Raw genomic sequence first — 23,781 nt, forward strand, 5'->3', positions numbered from 1 at the left:
CTGCACTCTTTCCAGCGCTTCCACATCCTTCTTATAGTGAGGTGACCAGAACTGCACACAATATTCCAAATGTGGTCTCATCAAGGTCCTGTACAGTTGCAGCATAACCCCACGGCTCTTAAACTCCAACCCCCTGTAAATAAAAGCTAACACACTATAGGCCTTCTTCACAGCTCTATCCACTTTAGAGATCTGTGGATATGAACCCCAAGATCTCTCTGTTCCTCCACAGTCTTCAGAACTTTACCTTTGACCCTGTAATCCACATTTAAATTTGTCCTACCAAAATGAATCACCTCACATTTATCAGGGTTAAACTCCATTTGCCATTTTTCAGCCCAGCTTTGCATCCTTTCTATGTCTCTTTGCAGCCTACAACAGCCCTCCACCTCGTCCACTATTCCACCAATCTTGGTGTCATCAGCAAATTTACTGATCCACCCTTCAGCCCCCTCCTCTAAGTCATTAATAAAAATTACAAAGAGCAGAGGACCAAGCACTGATCCCTGTGGCACTCCGCTAGCAACCTGCCTCCAGTCCAAAAATTTTCTATCCACCACCACCCTCTGTCTTCCTCAACACCTTCCCAAACCTCTCATTCACCTTGTGACCGGATCCGATGATTTTGGACAATAATGAAAAATACAAGTCACTTGATCATCTCTATTTGCTCTTTGCAAGTTGACTGTATCTTGTCAGATGATTTGCAGGACAGTGCAATAAGATTGTCCCCAACAGGTTCTGTTAGTTAAGATATTGAGTACCTGAGACATCATGGCCAGGAATGCCTTGGGTTTGATTTCAGGTCTGTGTTAAGTTTGCAGACCTCTGACCTGGATGCAGAAAGAGGTACTGGATTGATGTTGGTACTCCAGAGCTGTGCAAAAGATAGTGAGATGGAATTCCTGCTTCAGTTCACTGACCAGTAACACAGGCCACATTGTACAAACTTTGGCTGGGGTTGGATCAGCTGTGACGGAGTTTCCCGTTTTGTGAGTGGCCTCTTGTGGGGCGCGGGGAGGACGAGGTGTGAGTGCTGGGTAGCTGACACCGTACCCCAGCAAAAAGTCAACACATTCATGGCTTCAGTTATGGCTCATGTAGGCAGCAAAAGGGTGGCACGGTGGCTCGCAGTGTGGTTAGCACTGCTGCCTCACAGCACCAGGGACCTGGGTTTGATTCCCGGCTTGGGTCACTGTCTATGTGGAGTTTGCACATTCTCCCCATATCTGCGTGGCTTTCCTCCGGGTGCTCCGGTTTCCTCCCACAGTCCAAAGATGTGCAGGTGAGGTAGATTGGCCATGCTAAATTGCCCTTTAATTTCCCACAGGTTAGGAGGATTAGTGGGGTAAATATGTGGTGTTATGGGAATGGGGCAGGGGGGTGGGCCTGGTTAAAATCCTCTGTCAGAGAGTCAGCTCAGACTTGATGGACCGAATGGCCTCCTTCTGCACTGTAGGGATTCTATGATTCTAATACACTTGCACCTCTGAGGCAGGCGGTTGAGCTCAAGTCCCACTCCAGACACCTGAGCATAAAATCCTCATTGCTTCTTGGAAGTACAGCAGAGAGGGAGAGATTCGCGAGAGGAGTGCTGCGGGTAAGCGCTTTTATTTTTTAACTTACTTTTTCGCAGGTTTTTTTTAAAATATCTAAACCCGGAAGTGGTCGCGCAGGGAGGTCTGGGAGAGAGAGATTTTTTTTTTCCCCAATAAATTGGAACAGAGAGGAATCCCGATACTCTACACTTGTAGAGTATCCCACCCTCCCTCCTCCTCTAACCTAAAAAAAAAGACCCAGTGAGAGCAGGGCTTTGGAGAAAACAGGAGGAGGAAAGGTAAGTTTAAAATTTTCATTCACTTTTTTTTTCCCTGTGTGTTTAAAAGGGCAATTATGAGTGTGAGGCCAGTATGTTGTTCCCAATGTAGGATGTGGGAGGTCCTGGAGGCTCCTAGCCTCCCGGACGACCATATCTGTGCTGGGTGTGTTGAGCTGCGGTTCCTAAGGGACCATGTTAGGGAACTGGAATTGCAGCTCGAGGACCTTCGCCGGGTTAGGGATAGTGAGGAGGTCATTGACAGGAGCTATCGGCAGGTGGTCACACCGGGACCACGGGAGGAGGTAACTGGGTAACAGTGAGGAAGGAGAAAGCTCGGTTGATGGTGAGCACCCCGGTGGATGTGCCCCTTAATAATAAGTACTCCTGTCTGAGTACTACTGGGGAGGACAGCCCACCTGGGGGAAGCAGCGGTGGCAGTGTCTCTGGAGCTGAGCCTGGCCCAGTAGTGCAAAAGGGTAAGGAAAGGAGGGTAGTACTAATTGGGGACTCTACGGTGAGGGGGTCAGATAGGCGTTTTTGCGGACACAGACGGGACTCTCGGATGGTGGTTTGCCTCCCTGGTGCAGGGGTCCGGGATGTCTCTGGTCGAGTCCCAGAAATCCTGAAGGGGGAGGGAGAGGAGCCGAAGGTCGTGATGCATATAGGTACTGCTGACATAGGTAGGAAGAGGGAAGGGGTCATGAAAAGAGAATATAGGGAGTTAGGTAGACAGCTGAGAAAGAGGAATGCAAAGGTAGTAATCTCGGGATTGCTGCCTGTGCCGCGGGAGAGTGAGAACAGGAATCGGTGGAGAATGAATGCGTGGCTGAGGGACTGGAGCAAGGGACAAGGATTTGGGTACTTGGATCATTGGGACCTCTTTAGGGGCAGGTGTGACCTGTTTAAAAAAGACGGGTGGCACTTGAATCCCAGGGGGACCAATATCCTGGCGGGAAGGTTGGCTAAGGCTACTGGAGAGACTTTAAACTAGAAAGGTTGGGGGGAGGGAATCGAAATGAGGGGACTGAGAGCGAGGAGGTTAGCTCGCAAATAGATAAGGAATGTAGACAGGGTAAGAGGGAGGTTAGACGAGTGATGGAGAAGGGAAGTGCTCAGGCTGAAGGTCTGAGATGTGTCTATTTTAATGCCAGGAGTGTAGTGAATAAAGTGGATGAGCTTAGAGCGTGGATTGCTGCTTCGAATTGTGATGTGGTGGCCATTACGGAGACTTGGATGTCTCAGGGACAGGACTGGGTGCTTCAGGTGCCGGGTTTTAGGTGTTTCAGGAAGGACAGGGAGGGAGGCAAGAGAGGGGGGGGAGTGGCACTGTTGATCAGGGATAGTGTCACGGCTGTAGAGAAGGTGGACGCCGTGGAGGGATTGACTACGGAGTCTCTGTGGGTGGAGGTTAGGAACAGGAAGGGGTCAGTAACTTTGCTGGGTGTTTTCTATAGGCCGCCCAATAGTAACAGAGATGTTGAGGAGCAGATGGGGAAACAGATCCTGGAGAGATGTAGGAATAACAGAGTTGTCGTGATGGGAGATTTTAATTTCCCAAACATAGATTGGAATATCCCTAGGGCTAGGGGTTTGGATGGAGAGGAGTTTGTTAGGTGTGTCCAGGAGAGTTTCCTGACACAGTATGTGGATAAGCCTACTAGAGGAGAGGCTGTACTTGATCTGGTGCTGGCTAATGAACGTGGACAGGTGGAGGATCTCTCGGTGGGTGAGCATCTTGGGGATAGCGATCATAATTCTATCTCCTTCACGATAGCATTGGAAAGAGATAGGATCAGGCAGGCTAGGAAAGTGTTTCTCTGGAGTAAAGGGAAATACAGTGTCATCAGGGAGGAAATTAGACGGGTAAATTGGAAGGAGGCATTCTTGAGGAAAAGTACCGAAGGAAAGTGGAGGATTTTCAAGGAATGTTTGTCTGGAGCTCTGCATGACAACGTTCCGATGAGACAGGGGGGTGTTGGTAGGGTACGGGAACCGTGGTGCACGAAGGTTGTGATGAACCTGGTGAATAAGAAAAGAGAGGCGTACAGAAGGTTCAGAGAGCTAGGAGGTGTTAAGGATTTAGAGGAGTATACGGGATGTAGGAAGGAGCTTAAGAAGGAAATTAGGAGAGCGAGAAGGGGTCATGAGAAGACCTTGGCGGGTAAGATTAAGGAGAATCCCAAGGCTTTCTACAAATATGTCAAGAGTAAAAGGATGAGATGTGAAGGCATAGGACCCTTAAAAGGTGAAGGGGGAAAAGTTTGTGCGGAACCGTTAGAAATGGCGGAGGTGCTTAATGAATACTTTACCTCGGTATTCACGGTGGAAAGGGATCTGGGTGGTTGTACTGCTGGTTTGCGGTGGACAGAAAGGATCGAGCATGTGGACATAAAGATAGAGGATGTGTTGGAACTATTGAATGGCATCAAGGTTGGTAAGTCGCCGGGACCGGATGGGATGTACCCCAGGTTACTGTGGGAGGCGAGGGAGGAGATTGCGGAGCCTTTGGCGATGATCTTTGCATCGTCGATGGAGACGGGAGAGGTTCCGGAGGATTGGAGGATTGCAGATGTGGTCCCTATATTCAAGAAAGGGAACAGGGACAGCCCGGGAAATTACCGACCGGTGAGTCTAACCTCAGTGGTTGGTAAGTTGATGGAGAGGATCCTGAGAGACAGGATTTATGATCATCTAGAGAAGTTTAGTATGATCAAAAGTAGTCAGCACGGCTTTGTCAAGGGCAGGTCGTGCCTTACGAGCCTGGTTGAGTTCTTTGAAAATGTGACCAAACACATTGACGAAGGAAGAGCGGTGGATGTGGTCTATATGGACTTCAGCAAGGCGTTCGATAAGGTCCCCCATGCAAGACTTCTTGAGAAAGTGAGAGGGCATGGGATCCAAGGGGCTGTTGCCTTGTGGATTCAGAACTGGCTTGCCTGCAGAAGGCAGAGAGTGGCTGTGGAGGGGTCTTTCTCTGCATGGAGGTCAGTGACCAGTGGAGTGCCCCAGGGATCTGTTCTGGGACCCTTGCTGTTTGTCATTTTCATAAATGACCTGGATGAGGAAGTGGAGGGATGGGTTGGTAAGTTTGCTGACGACACCAAGGTAGGTGGTGTTGTGGATAGTTTGGAGGGATGTCAGAAGTTGCAGCGAGACATAGATAGAATGCAAGACTGGGCGGAGAAGTGGCAGATGGACTTCAACCCGGATAAGTGTGTAGTGATCCATTTTGGCAGATCCAATGGGATGAAGCAGCAGTATAATATGAAGGGTACCATTCTTAGCAGTGTAGAGGATCAGAAGGACCTTGGGGTCCGGGTCCATAGGACTCTTAAATCGGCCTCGCAGGTGGAGGATGCGGTCAAGAAGGCGTACGGCGTACTAGCCTTCATTAATCGAGGGATTGAGTTTAGGAGTCGGGAGATAATGCTGCAGCTTTATAGGACCCTGGTTAGACCCCACTTGGAGTACTGCGCGCAGTTCTGGTCACCTCATTACAGGAAAGATGTTGAAGCCATTGAAAGGGTGCAGAGGAGATTTACAAGGATGTTGCCTGGATTGGGGGGCATGCCTTATGAGGATAGGTTGAGGGAGCTTGGTCTCTTCTCCCTGGAGAGACGAAGGATGAGAGGTGACCTGATAGAGGTTTACAAGATGTTGAGAGGTCTGGATAGGGTAGACTCTCAGAGGCTATTTCCAAGGGCTGAAATGGTTGCTACGAGAGGACACAGGTTTAAGGTGCAGGGGGGTAGGTACAGAGGAGATGTCAGGGGTAAGTTTTTCACTCAGAGGGTGGTGGGTGAGTGGAATCGGCTGACGTCGGTGGTGGTGGAGGCAAACTCGTTGGGGTCTTTTAAGAGACTTCTGGATGAGTACATGGGATTTAATGGGATTGAGGGCTATAGATAGGCCTAGAGATAGGGATATGATCAGCGCAACTTGTGGGCCGAAGGGCCTGTTTGTGCTGTGGCTTTCTATGTTCTATGTTCTATGTTCTAAAATATAGGCTGACACTGTAATGCAGTGGTTCCCAACCTTTGGTCTGTGGACCACTGGTGGTCGGTGACAGTACTGCAGGTAGCCCGCATGGGAAAAACATACAGTTATGTGTACATCTCATGTATCATAATCGATGTTACATTATTATTCACAATGTAACATTCTTCGCAAACATCCTTGTGTAATATAATCCACAATGTATTTGTGAGTATGCTTCATAAACAATTAGAAATCGCTGCATTTTTAATACGCATTGATATATAACTTTGACTCCATCAACCATTGGCTATGTAAAAATAATGTTTAAGAGATTTGTTTTTAGTTTACGTATTAGTGTCACAAGTAGGCTTACATTAACACTGCAATGAAATTAGTGTGAAAATGCCCTAGTTGCCATACTCCGGCGCCTGTTCAGGTACACTGAGGGAGAATTTGGCACGGCCAATGCAGCTAACCAGCACGTCTTTCGGACTGTGGGAGGGAACCCACACAGACATGGGGAGAACATGCAAACTCCACACAGATGGTGACCCAAGCCGGAAATCGAACCCGGGTCCTTGGCGCTGTGAGGCAGCAGTGCTAACCACTTTGCCTCCATGCTGCTCGGGTATGTTGTGATCTATAAAAGCTTTTGATGATGATCTCTGGTTCACAGAGAGGGAGAGGTTGGGAACCGCTGTCCAAGTGCACTACTGCGGGAGCGATGCACTGTTGTAGGTGCCGTTTTTCAGACAAAACATTAAACCTGCCCATTCTGGTGAATGTGAAAGATTCAATTGTACAATTAGGAAGGAGAGAAAGGGACGTGTCCTCAGTGCCCTGGATAATATTTATCATTAGCCAACACTTAAATCAAATTAAAATATATTCTGTTTTTTTTAACGGGATGTGGGCGTCATTGGCTAGGCCAGCATTTATTGCCATCTGGTCATCATCTCATTGCTGCGCTCAGATGGCTGCATCTCCTGTTCAACACTTCAAAAGTTGCCGCAAAACCCACTGGACCATGAAAAGTACCCGGCGTGTCCAAGTGTTTTGTCTGTTCAGGAAGAAAAGGAGAAAAGCAGGGAAAAAATATATTTTTTAATTCATTTGTGGGACAGGGGCGTCGCTGGCTGGCCAGTATTTATTGCCCATCCCTAGTTGCCCTTGTTCAGAGGGCAGTTGAGAGTCAACCACATTGCTGTGGATCTGGCGTCACCTGTGGGCCAGACTGCATAAGGCTGGCAGATTTCCTTCCCTAAAGGATGTTAGTGAACCAGATGGGTTTTTACAACAATGGTCATCAGTAGATTCTTAATTCCAGATTTGTTTATTGAATTTAATTCCACCATGGCGGGATTCGAACCCGGGTCCTCAGAACATTAGCTGAGTTTTTGGATTAATAGTCTAGTGATAATACCACTAGGCCATCGCCTCCCCCATCTGACCCACTCTCTAAATTGTTCAGTTGTCTAAATTGAGATGCTTTGCTGTCACTCTGAGCCTAGGTCAAGGGAGAGGTTAGAGTTTCACCCTGACTCTGTGCACAACTACCCCCACCCCCCCCCCCCCCCCCAACCGCCCCAGTGACAGTTATTTATTGTACGGCAGTAATGGTTCTGTGCTTCTATATCCATTAGGTTTATTTGGTATCAAATGCCATTAGCTTTTTATCATCTCCACATCACTTCTATATCCATTCCAGCTTTTGCAGTCAACATTCAGTGTTTGGATTCTGGTCAGTGAGTTCTATTGTTCACCTTGCGAGAAAGATGAGGCTTGTTTGTTGTGCAAAAGGCCTCTGGATGCGCAAGGGATGTCCGAGGCACTCTGGACTTTTCTGCACATTCACTGCTTGTTTCTGCCCTGACTTTCTCCATCCCCCCTGCCGTCGCTCCCTCCCTCCCTGGCCAACCGCAACTCTGCTGCAGAACATTCCCCTGGGCCACATAGGGGAAGGGTAACATCACATCTCCGAGCTCTGTACGGCTCTCCTTTGTGCCCTCGTGTCCCCATGTGATCTTCTTTCTTCTTCAGTATTCTCTCGTGTCGGTTTTGACCTTCCAGGGCCCTTTTATATTTGTTTGCCGTCATCCATCTTCCAGAGTGCTCACTTCCCTTGCACTCTTCCCCTCGTTCTGTTCTTCTTTTCATTGTTCGCACTCTGCCTTTCCTTTGTGCTGCTGAAGGCTAAGTCAACCCGATGCACAAAGTATTCCGAATACATTTCAGACACCATTGACTCCGGGGGGTTGGATGATGCAAGAGCATTGAAGGAGATGTGACTTCGGCTGGGGAAAAACTGGCACCTGTGCACACTGGCTTAGAAAATATTCAGGAAGCATGAGGTGGAAAACAATAATTGTGAGATCCCTCATGGATTTCATTACACCACCAGAATGTGAGACTAATAATTAATGGAAAGCTGAGCTTGTTTGATTTGAGTTAAGGATTGAGAGGAGAATGGTTGCTCCACCGGATAATCATCAAACAAATGATATTCTGTAGGAGGCACATTGGCACAGTGGTTAGCACTGCTGCCTCACAGCGCCAGGGATCCAGGTCCGATTCCGGCCTCGGGCGACTGTGTGTGTGTGGAGTTTGCACGCTTTCCCCGTGCCTGCATTTGTTTCCTTTGGGTGCTCCGGTTTCTCGCCACAAGCCAAAAATGTGCAACTTAGGTGGATTAGCCACGCTAAATTGCCCCTTAGTGTCGGGATAGCGCCTGGGTAAGTTGCTCTGTCGGAGAGTGGGTGCAGACTTGATGGGCCGAATGGCCTCCTTCTGCACTGTAGCCATTCTATGAAAAGATATGTCGGTGAGGAAGGGGATATTATTATAGATGAGTGGTTCTGTTGATGAATCTGTTTTTGTGATATTAGTTACGGTTAAATATTGGCCAGGACAGTATGGAGGGCAGACCTGCTCTTCCTCAGGTTCTACCATTGGATCGTGTACATAACTCTGAGGGGACTGGCAGGGTGCTGGTTTCTTCCCTCATTAGGCAGCTCCTTGGGATCAAGGCTGATTTACCTCCACTCCAGTTTGATGGGTTCTAAGCTGTCTGCTAAATGCACTGTGTGATCTGCATGCTCTGCCACAGACAGGACAGGTAGTGTTTGGAGGATTGGGTAGGTTCATCCCCCGATGCCTCAGGTTTGCCTCCGCACATCTCCAAAGAAGTCCCATGATGCGTTTAGTGCCTTTCTGAATGAAACTTCTCTATTTTGGTTGGTCATAAGCTGGAGACTCCCACAATGCAAAGAAATGGTGAGACTACATCTGGAGTACTGTGTACAATTTTGGTTCCCCTTATTTGAGAAAGGATGAGATGGCATTTGAGGCAGAGGAGGGTCACCAGATTGATTCCAGAGATGAGGGGTTTGTCTTATGAAGAGAGATTACGCAGTTTAGGCCTTTACTCTCTCGAGTTTAAAAGAATGAGAGGAGATCTAATTGAGGTGTACCAGATGATAAAAGGTATTGACAAAGTAGACACGGAGCGGATGCTTCCTCTTGTGGGGCAATCTAGAGGATTCAAGAGGTCATAGTTTTAGGATAAGAGGTAGCAGATTTAAAACAGACATGAAGAGAAACTACTTCTCTCAAAATGTTGTGAAATTGTGGGATTCACTACACTAGAGTGTGGTGGAGGGCGGGACATTGAGTAAATTTAAGGAGGAGTTGGACACATTTTTAACTAGGAATGGGTTGAAGGGTTATGAAAAATGGGCAGGAAGGTGGAGTTGAGGCTGAGAGAAGATCAGCCATGATGGTATTGAATGGCAGAGTAGGTTTGAGGGGCTGAATGGCCGACTCCTGCTCCTGGTTCTTAAGGCTATTGTCCAAGTCTTTGAAGCACTGTGAGGGTCACTGCTGCCTGGTAAACCATGACCCTAGTGTCAGGTTGGAGACCCTGGTCCTCAAATTTTTTGTGAGAGGCAGGTCATGCCTCACTAACCTGGTGGAGTTTTTTGAAGAAGTGACTAGAATGGTTGACGAGGGAAGGGCCGTGGATGTCGTCTATATGGACTTTAATAAAGCGTTTGACAAAGTCCCTCATGGTAGGCTGGTGAAAAAGGTTGGATCTCATGGGATAAAGGGGGAGGTGGCTAGATGGGTGGAGAACTGGCTTGATCACAGAAGACAGAGGGTGGTAGTGGAAGGGTCTTTTTCCGGCTGGAGGCCTGTGACTAGTGGTGTTCCGCAGGGCTCTGTATTGGGACCTCTGCTGTTTGTGATTTATATAAACGATCTGGAAGAAGGTGTAACTGGGGTGATCAGTAAGTTTGCGGACGACACAAAATTGGCAGGACTTGCAGATAGTGAGGAGCATTGTCAGAGGCTACCGAAGGATATAGATAGGCTGGAAATTTGGGCAAAGAAATGGCAGATGGAGTTCAATCCTGATAAATGCGAAGTGATGCATTTTGGTAGAAATAATGTAGGGAGGAGCTATATGATAAATGGCAGAACCATAAAGGGTGTAGATACGCAGAGGGACCTGGGTGTGCAAGTCCACAGATCCTTGAAGGTGACATCAGAGGTGGAGAAGGTGGTGAAGAAGGCATATGGCATGCTTGCCTTTATAGGACGGGGCATAGAGTATAAAAGTTGGGGTCTGATGTCACAGATGTATAGATAAAGCTCGGCACAACATTGTGGGCCAAAGGGCCTGTTCTGTGCTGTACTGTTCTATGTTCTAGAACGTTGGTTCGGCCGCATTTGGAATACTGCGCCCAGTTCTGGTCGCCACACTACCAGAAAGACGTGGAGGCTTTGGAGAGAGTACAGAAGAGGTTTACCAGGATGTTGTCTGGTATGGAGGGGCTTAGTTATGAGGAGAGATTGGGTAAACTGGGGTTGTTCTCCCTGGAAAGACGGAGGATGAGGGGAGACTTAATAGAGGTGTATAAAATTATGAAAGGCATAGATAGGGTGAACGGTGGGAAGCTTCTCCCCAGGTCGGTGGTGACGTTCACGAGGGGTCATAGGTTCAAGGTGAAGGGGGGGAGGTTTAACACAGATATCAGAAGGACATATTTTACACAGAGGGTGGTGGGGGCCTGGAATGCGCTGCCAGGCAAGGTGGTGGAGGCGGACACACTGGGAACGTTTAAGACTTATCTAGATAGCCATATGAACGGAGTGGGAATGGAGGGATACAAAAGAATGGTCTAGTTTGGACCAGGGATCGGCACGGGCTTGGAGGGGCGAAGGGCCTGTTTCTGTGCTGTATTATTGTTCTTTGTTCAAATACTCCTTCCCTCAGTCAGCTGAAGGCTGGGCTGGAACGTTTGTGGCGATGATTATTTTTGTCATCTCTGTCTGCCCTCACTAAGTGGAGACTCGCAAGGCAGGAATATTGGTCCACATTTTCCAGGATCTCCCCATTGAAATGGGAGGAGGTTGAATGCTTCATTCCAAAGATGGCTCCTCCAAAAGTGCAGTGCTCCTTCAGTACTGCACTGGAGTGTTGGCCTTGCATAGTTGTGGTTTCTGACTCCGAGGTACTCCCCAATGAGTTATGGCTAACCATCATACTTGGTTAAAAGCTAAAATATTAAGCTGCCAAAACACTGAGGAAGCATTTCATTGTTACTGCATTGGTCCAGTGGGGTTTGACACAGAGGGAGTGAGAAGAAAGGCTTTGCTCCACTGGGACTTTGTTAAAAAGCTATGAATGGGAAGAGGTTTAATTCATTGGGATTCCATCTGATGGGAGAGAATGGGGAAGAGTTTGGTTCATTGAGATTCCTGATCTTGAATGGAAGATCATTTGAAGATTCTATGCAATAGGAATGAAAATAAAATTCATTGGTACTCTGTACAGGGGGAATAACATTGGTCTATTTGGTCATTGTGGGGCTTTGAGAAGAATGCATTGCCATTCAATGATATGTTTGTGAATATTGATATGTCTCCAGACAATGGGAATACCAAAATAACCCAGTGCAGGAAAGTAAAGACAGATCTTGCAATTATTGCATTTCTTTAACCTCACTGGGATGTCCCAAACATAGAAACATAGAAGATAGGAGCAGGAGGAGGCCATTTAGCCCTTCGAGCCTGCTCCGCCATTCAACACGATCATGGCTAATCGTCCAACTCAATAGCCTAATCCTACTTTCTCCCCATAACCTTTGATCCCATTCACCCCAAGTGCTATACCCAGCTGCCTCTTGAATACATTCAATGTTTTGGCATCAATTACTTCCTGTGGTAATGAATTCCACAGCTCACCACTCTTTGGGTGAAGAAATGTCTCCTCACCTCCGTCCTAAATGGTCTACTCCGAATCCTCAGACTGTGACCCCTGGTTCTGGGCCATCATTGGGAATATCCTCCCTGCCTCTACTTAGCCTAATCCTGTTAGAATTTTATAAGTCTCTATGAGATCCCCCCCTCATTCGTCTGAACTCCAGCAGAAACAGTCCTAACCTCGTCAATCTCTCCTCATACATCAGTCCCGCCATCACTGGAATCAGCCAGGTAAACCTTCGCTGCACTCCCTCGAGAGCAAGAACATCCTTCCTCAGAAAAGGAGCCCAAAACTACGCTTCACAACAAATGAATTACTTATAAAGCGGTCTGGAGGGAAGCACAGCAGCCAATGTGTGCACAGCAGGATCCCGCACGCTGCAGCGAGAAAGATGGACTGCTAATCTAGTTTTGATGGTGTGGGATGAGGGGCAAAGGTTGACCCAGACCCTCTGAAAAATAAATTAGAACTCCATTGTTGAGAGAAGTGGATATTTTGCCCACACAAGTGCGCTTACCAACCACTGTGATCTGTCAATCAGCGGTAACTCCTGGCTCCACAGTCTGGAGCAAGTGGCATTAGGAAGATTGTGGTCACAGTGGGGTGTACACCAGCAAATGAGAAACGTGCCAAGTGCTATTGGTAACTGATTCCTTTAATTCTCACCTCTCAGTGGGAAACAGTCACAGACCTGGGGAAGAGAGACAGTGAATACAGTAATTTCCTGCCTTGCTAATTACCTGGTGTTCAGCTAAACACATTGAATTGTGAAACGTTTCATTTTCATCTTAAGTACACAAACCGACTCCTGTTGGTACATAGCAGCCAGCCATATCCCCATAAAGATGATCATCATAGTTTACATAACTCAAATAAATAGCTTGTATCTTGCACGAGAGGAGTGGGAACAGTATCAAGGGTGAGTGAAAGCTCACGGGTTGTTATGTTGCTGGAGGTTCTCTGAACCTGGAGAAAGGCTTTTCCAACATTTAATTTGATTTGATTTGATTTATTATTGCCACATACAGTGAAAAGTATTGTTTCTTGTGCGCTATACAGACAAAACATACTGTTCAGAGAGAAGGAAACGAGAGAGTGCAGATTGTAGTGTTACAGTCATAGCTAGGGTGTAGAGAAAGATCAACTTAATGCAAGATAGGTCCATTCAAAAGCCTGACAGCAGCAGGGAAGAAGCTGTTCTTGAGTCGGTTGGCACGTGACCTCAGACTTTTGTATCTTTTTCCCGAAGGAAGAAGGTGGAAGAGAGAATGTCCGGGGTGCGTGGGGGTCCTTAATTATGCTGGATGCTTTGCCAAGGCAGCGGGAAGTGTGGACAGAGTCAATGGATGGGAGGCTGTTTGTGGGGGCGGGGGCGGGGGGGGAGGTTAACATTTCCTGACCCCGTGCTGCCACTGGTTAGAGAATCGTGTACTGCGCGGTCCCACTTTCTGATGAGAGCCATGAGCTGAGAGGCTGGAGAAGAAAGTTGCTGTTCACTATCTCACAACATCCCGGATCCTTTACAACCAAACAAGTAACTTTTGAAATGCAGTTGCTGTATTGTTAAGGGGGAGGCAATGGCCTAATTACATTACCGTCAGACTATTAATCCAGAAACTCAGCTAATGTTCTGGGGACCCGGGTTCGAATCCCGCTCCGGCAGATGGTGGAATCTGAATTCAGTAAAAAATATCTGGAATTACAAATCTACTGATGACCATTGTCGGAAAAACCCACCTGCTTCACTAATGTCTCCTAGGGAAGGAAATCTGCCGTCCCTACCTGGCCTGGCCTACAGTCACAGCAATGTGGTTGACTCTCAACTGCCCTCCAAGGGCAACTAGGGATGGGCAATAAATGCTGGCCAGCCAGCGACGCCCATGTCCCAGGAATGAATAAAAAATAAATGTTGGGAGCAGCACAGCGAGCCCACAAAGAACAATGTGATCATGATCAGATAGTCCGTCTATAGTGATGTTGGTTAGAGTCATCGAGTCATAGAGGTTTACAGCATGGAAACAGGCCCTTCGGCTCAACTTATCCATGCCGCCTTTTTTTAAAAACCCCTAAGCTAATCCCAATTGCCCGCATTTGGCCCATATCCCTCTATACCCATCTTATCCATGTAACTGTCTAAATGCTTCTTAAAAGACAAAATTGTACCCGCCTCTACTACTACCTCTGGCAGCTCGTTCCAGACACTCACTACCCTCTGTGTGAAAAACCTGCCCCTCTGGACACTTTTGTATCTCTCCCCTCTCACCTTAAACCTGTGCCCTCTAGTTTTAATCTCCCCTACCTTTGGGAAAAGGTTGAGGGATAAATATTGGCTGGGCCACCAGGGAGACAACTCCCTGCACTCGGTTTTAATTTAGTACTGGGGAATCTTACATGTTTACCTGTGGGGACAGGTTTATTGTCTCATTGTAACATTAGGACCTCCAACAGCCTCGATTTTGTGTTCAAGCCCGTGCATTGGTGCCCGAAACCTCAATTTTCTGACTCAGAGGTGAGGATGTTGCCAACTGCAGCGCACTCGATATGAAACTGGAAAATTGCCCATTCGCCCTAAACCCAGTGTTGGATCCACCTTCACGGGGTATTTTGCATACACTTCTTTCACTCCCTTTTCTCACCAAGTCAAACACTTCGGAAGTCTTATTTTCTATAAGTGGCACGATAGCACAGTGGTAGAGTGGCACGGTGGCACAGTGGTTAGCACTGCTGCCTCACAGCGCCAGGGACCCGAGTTCAATTCCGACCTCGGGCGACCATTTGTGTGGAGTTTGCACGTTCTTCTCGTGTCTGCGTGGGTTTCCTCCGGGTGCTCCGGTTTCCTCCCACAGTCCAAAGATGTGCAGGTTAGGTGGATTGGCCATGCTAAATTGACCCTTACTGTCAGGTGGATGACCAGGGCAAATACGTGGGGTTGTGGGGATAGGGCCTGGGTGGAATTGTCGTCAGTATAGGCACGATGGGCCGAATGGCCTCCTTCTGCACTGTAGGGATTCTATGATTGATCTGCTAGGGTACAGCCATCCCCTGGTATTTACAAATGGAGCTACTATCATGATCAATGAAACAAAAGCCGGTATAAATCGAATGGATATGGAATAACCATGGATAGAGGAGATTGATTATGGTTGTGGACTGATTATGAAAAGTCAGTGATATTCTGTGCTGTTAGATTCACCAACGATGTAGTTATTGCCCTTTCATGTTGGAGAGGCAACTGATATAGGCCATGGCCCTACAATGGAAGTGGAAAATGTTGTGTGATTTTGAACCTACCTTGGAAAATGATGGTTGTATTGGCTGTGAATCATAAAAGGGGGACCGTAATGTTGGGCCTCCATTCAGTATAAGAGATGTGCTGTAATGGTGGAATGTAGGAGATGGACTGTAATGTATGATCGGTCCAGGAAATGGACTGTAATCTGACATCAGAATGTCACGGGATACTTTAGGTATGGTGATCGGATGGATTAGTTAGTTTGTAAGCTGCATTTGGTTTCTGCTCAATGTTCTTCCCAGTGAATATGCTGTGACCAGTAACTCTTACTGAGATGTGACACCCTTTGCATCCTTCGTTTGGGGGAGGTTGACAATTCTGAACAGTTTGCAACACTCACAACTGTTTGTAGGTTTCCTGTATTATAGGTGCTTTTCAACAAGGAAGCTATGAATTCCTTCACTTAAAGTGTTTGCAACTGGAATAGTGGTTAAGTGACGCCGCTGCATGTCTTTTTTTATTCGTTCGTAGGTGTCGCTGGCCTGCCAGCATTTATTACCCATTCCTAGTTGCCCTTGAGAAGGTGGTGGTGAGCTGCTTTCTTGAATCATTGCAGTCCATGTGCTGTGGGTTGACCCACAATGCCGTTAGGGAGGGAATTCCAGGATTTTGACCCATGTGTACCTGCATGTAATGGGTCAAGAACATTCTGGTATTGGCTCCCTAGTTAGTGTTGAGTTAACTGGTCTCAGTCAGGGGTTAATCTGGCCCCAGCATCGTCACCGTTTGCCATTGACTTTGACTGGAGGTGGATACCATCATGGGAAACCTCGCCCAACACTTAAGCATCAACGTTTACACTTGAATTTTGACCGGTTAGGTGAGGGGGCCAGAGAGTGGGGAGCATCCTGTGTGTGTGTTGATGATGGGTGAACAGAGTTGTGTGTGGGTTAGAATGTGGGTGGCATATTTCTCAACAAGTTGGAACTATTTCCAACCAAGGTGGCTTTCCTTTGCATCAAGGAGAGGAGAAAGTTGGGAGACGCTAAAATAAAACATACTGCTAAGCCCTGGAGACATTCTTCTTGTGACCACATACATAAGTATCAGCTGTAGGAAATGTACATGATGAATAATATACAAGATTTCAAAAATTGAACCATGTTCAGTAAGTGATCGCTCTCTCTCTCTCTCTCTCTCTGTTGTTTATAGATCCGTGTGGATGGGCCTTCCCATGGGGCCCAGCAGTATGAGACCATTCAGGTCGTGGAGAGCGGCGCCATTCTGCGAGACATGTCTTTGTCCGTGGATCATCAATACCTCTATGTCATGTCAGAGAAGCAGGTAAGACGAGGGCCTTGCAATGATTACAGGCCAGTATCTGGCACACCTGTGTTGCTATAAAGATGGAATTGGAAGTTACCAAGACGCCAGTTCCAGCAATCGGATTTGGTGCCAATTCCACTCGATGTTGAGAATTGGTGGCACTGAATTTGCGAATGGGCTGCTGTCATGGTGGGATGGATGGGAGGGGGGGAAGGGGTGATTGAGAGAGTGGAAGGCGTAGCGGGTAAGGAGTTCTAAGTCAGTTTAAGGAGTGGATGGATGAGGGAGTAATGGAAATGGTATTCCAGTGGTATGTGAGGACAGCTGAGTGTGGGATGGAATGTGAGTGACGAGTTTGAACTCAACTGTGAGTCGAGAGCGATTGGAAACTGGGGTGTATTTTCAAAATGCCTTGTTGGTCTGTCAAATGATTTGAAAAACTATTTCTGTTCATTTACCATGAAAAAGATTGTCCTCATAACAGCATATCTTTACCTAAGTAAAAGTTTATTTATTAGTGTCACAAGCAGGTTTACATTAACACTGCAATGAAGTTACTGTGAAAATCCCCGAGTCGCCATACTCTGATGCCTGTTCGGGTACACTGAGGGAGAATTTAACATGGCCAATACACCTAACCAGCACGTCTTTCAGCTGTGGGAGGAAGCCAGAGCACCCAGAGGAAACCCACGCAGACACGGGGAGAACGTGCAGACTCCACACAGACAGTGATCCAAGTGGGGAATCGAACCTTGGTCCCTGGCACTGTGAGGCAGCAGTGCTAACCACTGTGCCACCCTGTCGCCCCATATACCTTGCCATGCATGAGCAGTTTCAAAGTGGATTCGTGGTGGCACAGTGGTTTGCACTGATTCCTGATTTGGGTCACTGTCTGTGCGGAGTCTGCACATTCTCCCCGTGTCTATGTGGGTTTCCTCCAGGTGCTCTGGCTTCCTCCCACAGTCCGAAAGACGTGCTGGATAGGTGCATTGGCCATGTTAAATTATCCCTCAGTGTACCCGAACAGGCGCTGAAGTGTGGCGACTAGGGGATATTCACAGTAACTTCACTGCAGTGTTAATGTAAGCCTACTTGTGACAATAAGAAATAAACTTTACTTTTACTTAGGTAAAGATATGCTGTTATGAGGACAATCTTTTTCATGGTAAATGAACAGAAATTGTTTTTCAAATCATTTGACAGGCCAACAAGGCACTTTGAAAATATGTCGGCGACTCGGGGATTTTCACAGTGGCTTCATTGCAGTGTTAATGTAAGCCTACTTGTGACACTAAGAAATAAACTTGAAAATGTGTAGTTGGAACATTAGCCTTTTCATTCGGGGTCTTGAGATTGCAGCCGCCTTAATCCTCGGGTAGAGCGGCTCGAGGCAGTCGGAGCTGTCATGCTTTGAACACTGCTGAGTCATCAAGGGTTGTGTGGCCTTTTCTCTGACAGATCACCACTGACATCTTGCACTCTTGTCATGCTGAAAAGAATTACTCGCTGGCTCCTTTCAGGGCTGGTGACAAGGGCAGTCCTGTCTGAATAGGCCTCGATTTCCGGGTCACATCTTAAACAGCACTTTTAACCAAGTCACCTCTGGTAAAGTGCTTAGCTTTGATAACACAGTGTGTAATGTCGGAGTGGTCTTGTCAGCCCCTGGCAGTTGTAAGTATCAGGACATAAAATAGAATGAGTCAGTGGAGCTTTGCGCTCACTGTGTGACACGGCTCTGGGAACGTACAAGCATTTAATGAAGCTCATAAGATCTCAATGGATCAGCGGCAACTCAGTGACCCAATCCCTCAATTAAAACACAATTATGTCTGGTGTAACTGAAGGTAAATCTGCTGAGGGGACGTAGACACAGCTCTAGTTTATCACAAACCCATTTAAATGGCGAGAGTGAGCCATCCAAATGCATTGTATTAAAGGGGGAAGGAACAGCATCATTACAACGTCCAAAGATGTGCGGGTTAGGTGGATTGGCCATGCCAAATTGACCTTAGTGTCACGGGGACTAGCAGAGTACATATGTGCAGTTATGGGAATAGGGCCTGGGTGGGATTGTGGTCGGTGCAGACTTGATGGGCCGAATGGCCTCCTTCTGCACTGTAGGGATTCTATGATATAATAGGGAGGTGGGAGAAACAAGCAAGGTAATTCTAGAAGGAAATGTCACAGCAATGGGCCAAGGCTTCTTTAACAAGAACCTTCTCCCTGACCTGTGACCTCCACCACCTGGATGGGTGAGAGCAGCAGGCGTGCGGAAACACCATTAACCGCCAGGACCCTTCCAATTGCGGGAGGCGACGACCCAGTGGTATTATCGCTGGACTATTAATCCAGAAACTCAGCTAATGATTTGATTTGATTTATTATTGTCACATGTATTGGGATGCAGTGAAAAGTATTGTTTCTTGCGCACTATACAGACAAAGCATACCATTCATTGGAAAGGAAAGGAGAGAGTGCAGAATGTAGTGTTACAGTCATAGCTCGGGTGTAGAGAAAGATCAACTTAATGTGAGGTAGGTCCATTCAAAAGTCTGATGGCAGCAGGGAAGACCGGGATACAGGTTCAAGTCGCATCATGGCAGATGGTGGAATTTGAATTCAATAATTTTAAAAAAAATCTGGAATTAAGAATCTACTGATGACCATGAAACCATTGTCGATTGTCGGAAAAACCCATCTCGTTCACTAATGTCTTTTATGGAAGGAAATCTGCCGTCCTTACCAGAGCCACAGCGATGTGATTAACTCTCCACTGCCCTCTGAAATGGCCTAGCAAGCCACTCAGTTGTTCAAGAAGACAGCTAACCACCACGTGCTCACGGACAACTGGGGACGGGCAATAAATGCTGGCCAGCCGGTGACGTCCATGACCCACGAATGAATAAAGGAAAGAAATTGTGCTCTCTCCTGACTTGGAACGATATCACTTTTGCTTCACCCTCTCTGTATCAAAGTCCTGGAACTCCCTAACAGCGCTGTGGGTGCACCTACACCACAGGGACTGCAGCAGCTCAAGAAAGCGACTCACCGCCACCCTCTCAAGGGAAGTTAGGGATGGGCAATGAATGCCAACAATGCCCATATCCTGTGAATAAATAAATAAAGAAATCCAGTAACAATTAACATATGTATATGATAGAATTTTAAGGATTTAACAAAAAAGCAGTACATGTTTACAAAGCAACCTGATTTGAACGTAATCCTGTATTTATTTTATTTTCCATCCGTGAAAAAGATGTGAAGGACAGTCTAGCATCATGTCTTGTTTCAGGTGCTCTTGAGTGAACATATAGACACATGTCCTTTCGAGCCTCATCCTGTAAAGCTTAACAAAGTCTCAGAAAACCTGAGCATTTCTGCTAAAATCCTGAATTTTAGCTGAATTCTAACTGAATCCTCAGTTAGCTCGCAAGACCACACGCTTCATGCGGTTTGACTTTTCTAGCGTATGAGCAGGACAGCTACGATCAATCAAATCCCCGAATAAAATGCCATGACATTTTATGATTTGGGTTTTACTGGGTCTTCACAACCTGTACTGAATGTCGTCCATCCAGGAGCTCATCACTTTTCGGTGCGCTCTTTAAGATAAAGGTGCGTTGCTTTTTGTTGTTGCGTTATCGTAATGTCTCTCAGCAAAATCAATCCTGCCTGGGTCATTAGGGAAAAGACAATTGCATTTTAACATGTTTGGAAACTGCTGTAAGCAAAGCAAACATTGCATTGCTGACTGCTGGCTTACAAATTCACTCTTGTAGACTGACTCACCTCGCAAGGCTGAATCAGACTGGTTGCCTAATTGAGATGGTGTGGAGATGCCGGCGTTGGACTGGGGTGGACACAGTAAGAAGTCTCACAACACCAGGTTAAAGTCCAACCTAAGACTCACCTGATGAAGGAGCAGCGCTCCAAAAGCTCGTGCTACCAAATGAACCTGTTTTGGACTTTAACCTGGTGTTGTGAGATGCTTCTTACTGTATTTGAGATGGGACATGCACCAAGGGGAGCGGGAAATTTACTCCCACGCTGTGACCTGGCTGACATTCTCCCCTTAGCCAATATTACCAAGCAGCAGACGGACTAACCATTCATCCCGTTGCTCCTTTTGCAAAAAGGTCCGGTTGCAAAACGGCTGCCACACTTCTCACCATCACAGCGATCTCTGTACTTCACAGGAGGCCATTCGGCCCGCCTTGTCCACATCGGCTTTCCAAATGAGCATCATGACTTAGTGCCATCCCTGCCTTTTCCTCCATTCCCTTGCACATTGTTTCGATTCAAATAATCATTCAATGCCCTCTTGAATGCCTTGACTGGACCTCCCTGCACCACCAACTTCCAGGCAGTGCATTCCAGACCTGAACCACTCATCGTGCAAAAATGTTTTTTCTCACATCACATTTGCTTCTTTTGCAAATCACTTTAAATACTTCAAGAGCAATTTGCTGTGCAAAGTGTGAAAACATGTTTCAGTGTAGCAGGCACTGAGGAAACATTGGGATTTACACATATAGCATACAGAGGAATAAAGGCAAAATACTGCGGACACTGGAATCTGAAACAAAAACAGAAAATGCTGGAAAATCTCAGCAGGTCTGACAGCGTCTGTGGAGAGAGAATAGAGCCAACGTTTTGTGTCTGGATGACCCTTCATCAGAGCGATCATCATGACTCAAAATGTTGGCTCTATTCTCTCTCCACAGATACTGTTAGACCTGCTGAGATTTTCCAGCATTTTCTGTTTTGTAATGTACAGAGTTCATAAATTCATAAGATATAGGAGCAGGATTAGGCCCAATCGGTCCATCGAGTCCGCTCCGCCATTCGACCATGGCTGATATGCTCCTCATCCCCATTTTCCTCCCTTCTCCCCGTAGCCCTTCAACCCATTACCAATTAAAAATCTATCTAACTCCTCCTTAAACTTACTCACTGTTCCAGCATCCACCGCACTTTGCGGGTAGCGAATTCCACCCTTTGGGAGAAGTAGTTTCTCCCCAACTCTGTTTTAAATTTGCAGAGGGCATTGATGGCAGGTTGGGGAAGGGGGCGGCCATTTTCGATACGTGCGCTGGTACGGTTGCCAACTCAGGACATAAAACCTTCAGGGCTATCATGTGACTTCCCAGCTCCAATGGCCCCACCCAATTGAAAAACCCTTTTTTCCTCCCCCCCCCCCCCCACACCCCCGCCCTTCAATATTCTTCATAGCGATGAATAAAACCTGTTCAAAGAAAATTGGAAAAAGGGAAAACACAGCAGCTTTTTAAAGACCCTATAGTTTGACACCTGGTTTTGATCACAACATTGTCCCATAGATTAATTCCTGGAGTCTCTACATCGGGTAACACACGACTTTGTTCACTCTCAGCAGATATCAGAAATGAGTTCCCACAGAAACTTACTTCTTTCGGATAATCATTTAAAAGGTTTTTTTAAGTTACTTGGTACAATATTTGGACATTGTCCAATAATGATTTAGAAGTCCTGGTGAGGCAACCTCTGCCTGGGACAGTGAAATCATAGAAGAAATCATAGAAACCCTACAGTACAGAAAGAGGCCATTCGGCCCATCGAGTCTGCACCGACCACAATCCCACCCAGGCCCTACCCCTACATATTTTGCCCGCTAATCCCTCTAATCTATGCATCCCAGGACACTAAGGGGCAATTTTAGCATGGCCAATCAACCTAACCCGCACATCTTTGGACAGTGGGAGGAAACCGGAGCACCCGGAGGAAACCCACGCAGACACGAGGAGAATGTGCAAACTCCACACAGACAGTGACCCAAGCCGGGAATCGAACCCAGGTCCCTGGCGCTGTGAAGCAGCAGTGCTAACCACTGTGCTACCGTGAAGCTGTGAAATCTTTACTATTCCACAGTGATTGCTCTTCCCTTTTTATTTATTCGGTCAAGAAGTGCGAGCACCATTGGTGGAAACAGCATTTATTATCCATCCCAAATGGCCCTTGAGAAGGTGGTGGTGAGCTGCCTTCTTAAACCGCTGCAGTCCTTATGGTGTAGGTACACCCACAGTGCTGTTAGGAAGGGAGTGCCAGGATTTTAACCTAGTGACAGTGAAGGAACGGCAACGTAGTCCCAACTAGGACGGTGAGTGACTTGGAGGGGAACTTGCAAGTGGTGGGTCTTCCCATGCATCTGCTCCTCTTGTCCTTCGAGGTGGTAGAGGTTACGGATCTGGAAGGTGCTGTCTAAGGGGCCTCAGTCAGTTCCTGCAGTGCGTCTTGTAGATGGTATGCACTGCTGCCAGCCACTGTGTGTTGGTGGTGGAGGGAGTGGGTGTTTGTAGATGTGGTGCCAATCAAGTGGGCAGCTTTGTCCTGGATGGTGTCGAGCTTTTTGGGTGTTGTTGGAGCTGCACCCATCCAGGCAAGTGGGGAGTATTCCATAGCACTCCTGACTTGTGCTTGTATAAGGTGGGCAGGCTTTGGGGAGTCAGGGCTCTTGTAGCCACAGATTTATATGGCTGTCCAATTCAGTTTCTGGTCAATGGTAACCCCCAGAGGTTGAAGCTTTTCGTAGGAAACTTGGTGAGTTGCTGCAGTTTACCTCCTTGTAGTCGATTTACCTTGCTGCCACTGTGTGTTGGTGGTGGAATGGTTGAATGTTTAAGATAGTAAATGCAATGCTGTTGAATGGGCTTCTTTGTCCTGGATGGTGTTCAGCTTCTTGAGTGTTGTTTGAGCTGCACTCATCCAGGCAAATGGGGAGTATTCCATCAGACTCCTGGCTTGTGCCTTGTAGATGGTGGACGGGCTTTGGGTAGTCAGGAGGTGAGTTACTCGCCAAAGAGTATCTACCTTTGATGTAATGCCAAACCAGCTCAGTGGGAGGGCTGGAACAGCTTTTACCATCTTAACAGTAGGGGTGATAAGAAGGGGAAGAGAGAAAAAAACTGCCAGGTTTTTTACTCCTGAACTGGTCACCCCAACTGGAAAGTGCATGTTTGTGGGCCAGAATGAGGACCACACAGTCTGCTAATGGTCACTCTTGAGGGTCAAAATTCAAGATAATGGCCAACTGTTCAAGATTGTGGGTATATCAGTGGGGGTTGGGAGGACAGTATTGGAGATTCTAGTTCAGAATTCTCTAGTTCCCTCGAGAATTATGCTCCA

General features: G+C 47.1%; 1 protein-coding gene across 1 annotated transcript in view; it reads left to right on the forward strand.

Moving 5' to 3' along the window:
* Nucleotides 1-23,781, forward strand: part of plxna4 (plexin A4) — a 689,385-nt gene that overhangs the window by 328,368 nt on the left and 337,236 nt on the right. Inside the window, exon 4 of the mRNA XM_078235826.1 lies at nucleotides 16,507-16,638. Coding sequence (XP_078091952.1) covers nucleotides 16,507-16,638 — 132 coding nt within the window. The remainder of the gene's footprint in view (nucleotides 1-16,506; nucleotides 16,639-23,781) is intronic.

This window comes from Mustelus asterias, chromosome 19 (genome assembly GCF_964213995.1).
Source record: "Mustelus asterias chromosome 19, sMusAst1.hap1.1, whole genome shotgun sequence".
NCBI lineage: Eukaryota > Metazoa > Chordata > Chondrichthyes > Carcharhiniformes > Triakidae > Mustelus > Mustelus asterias.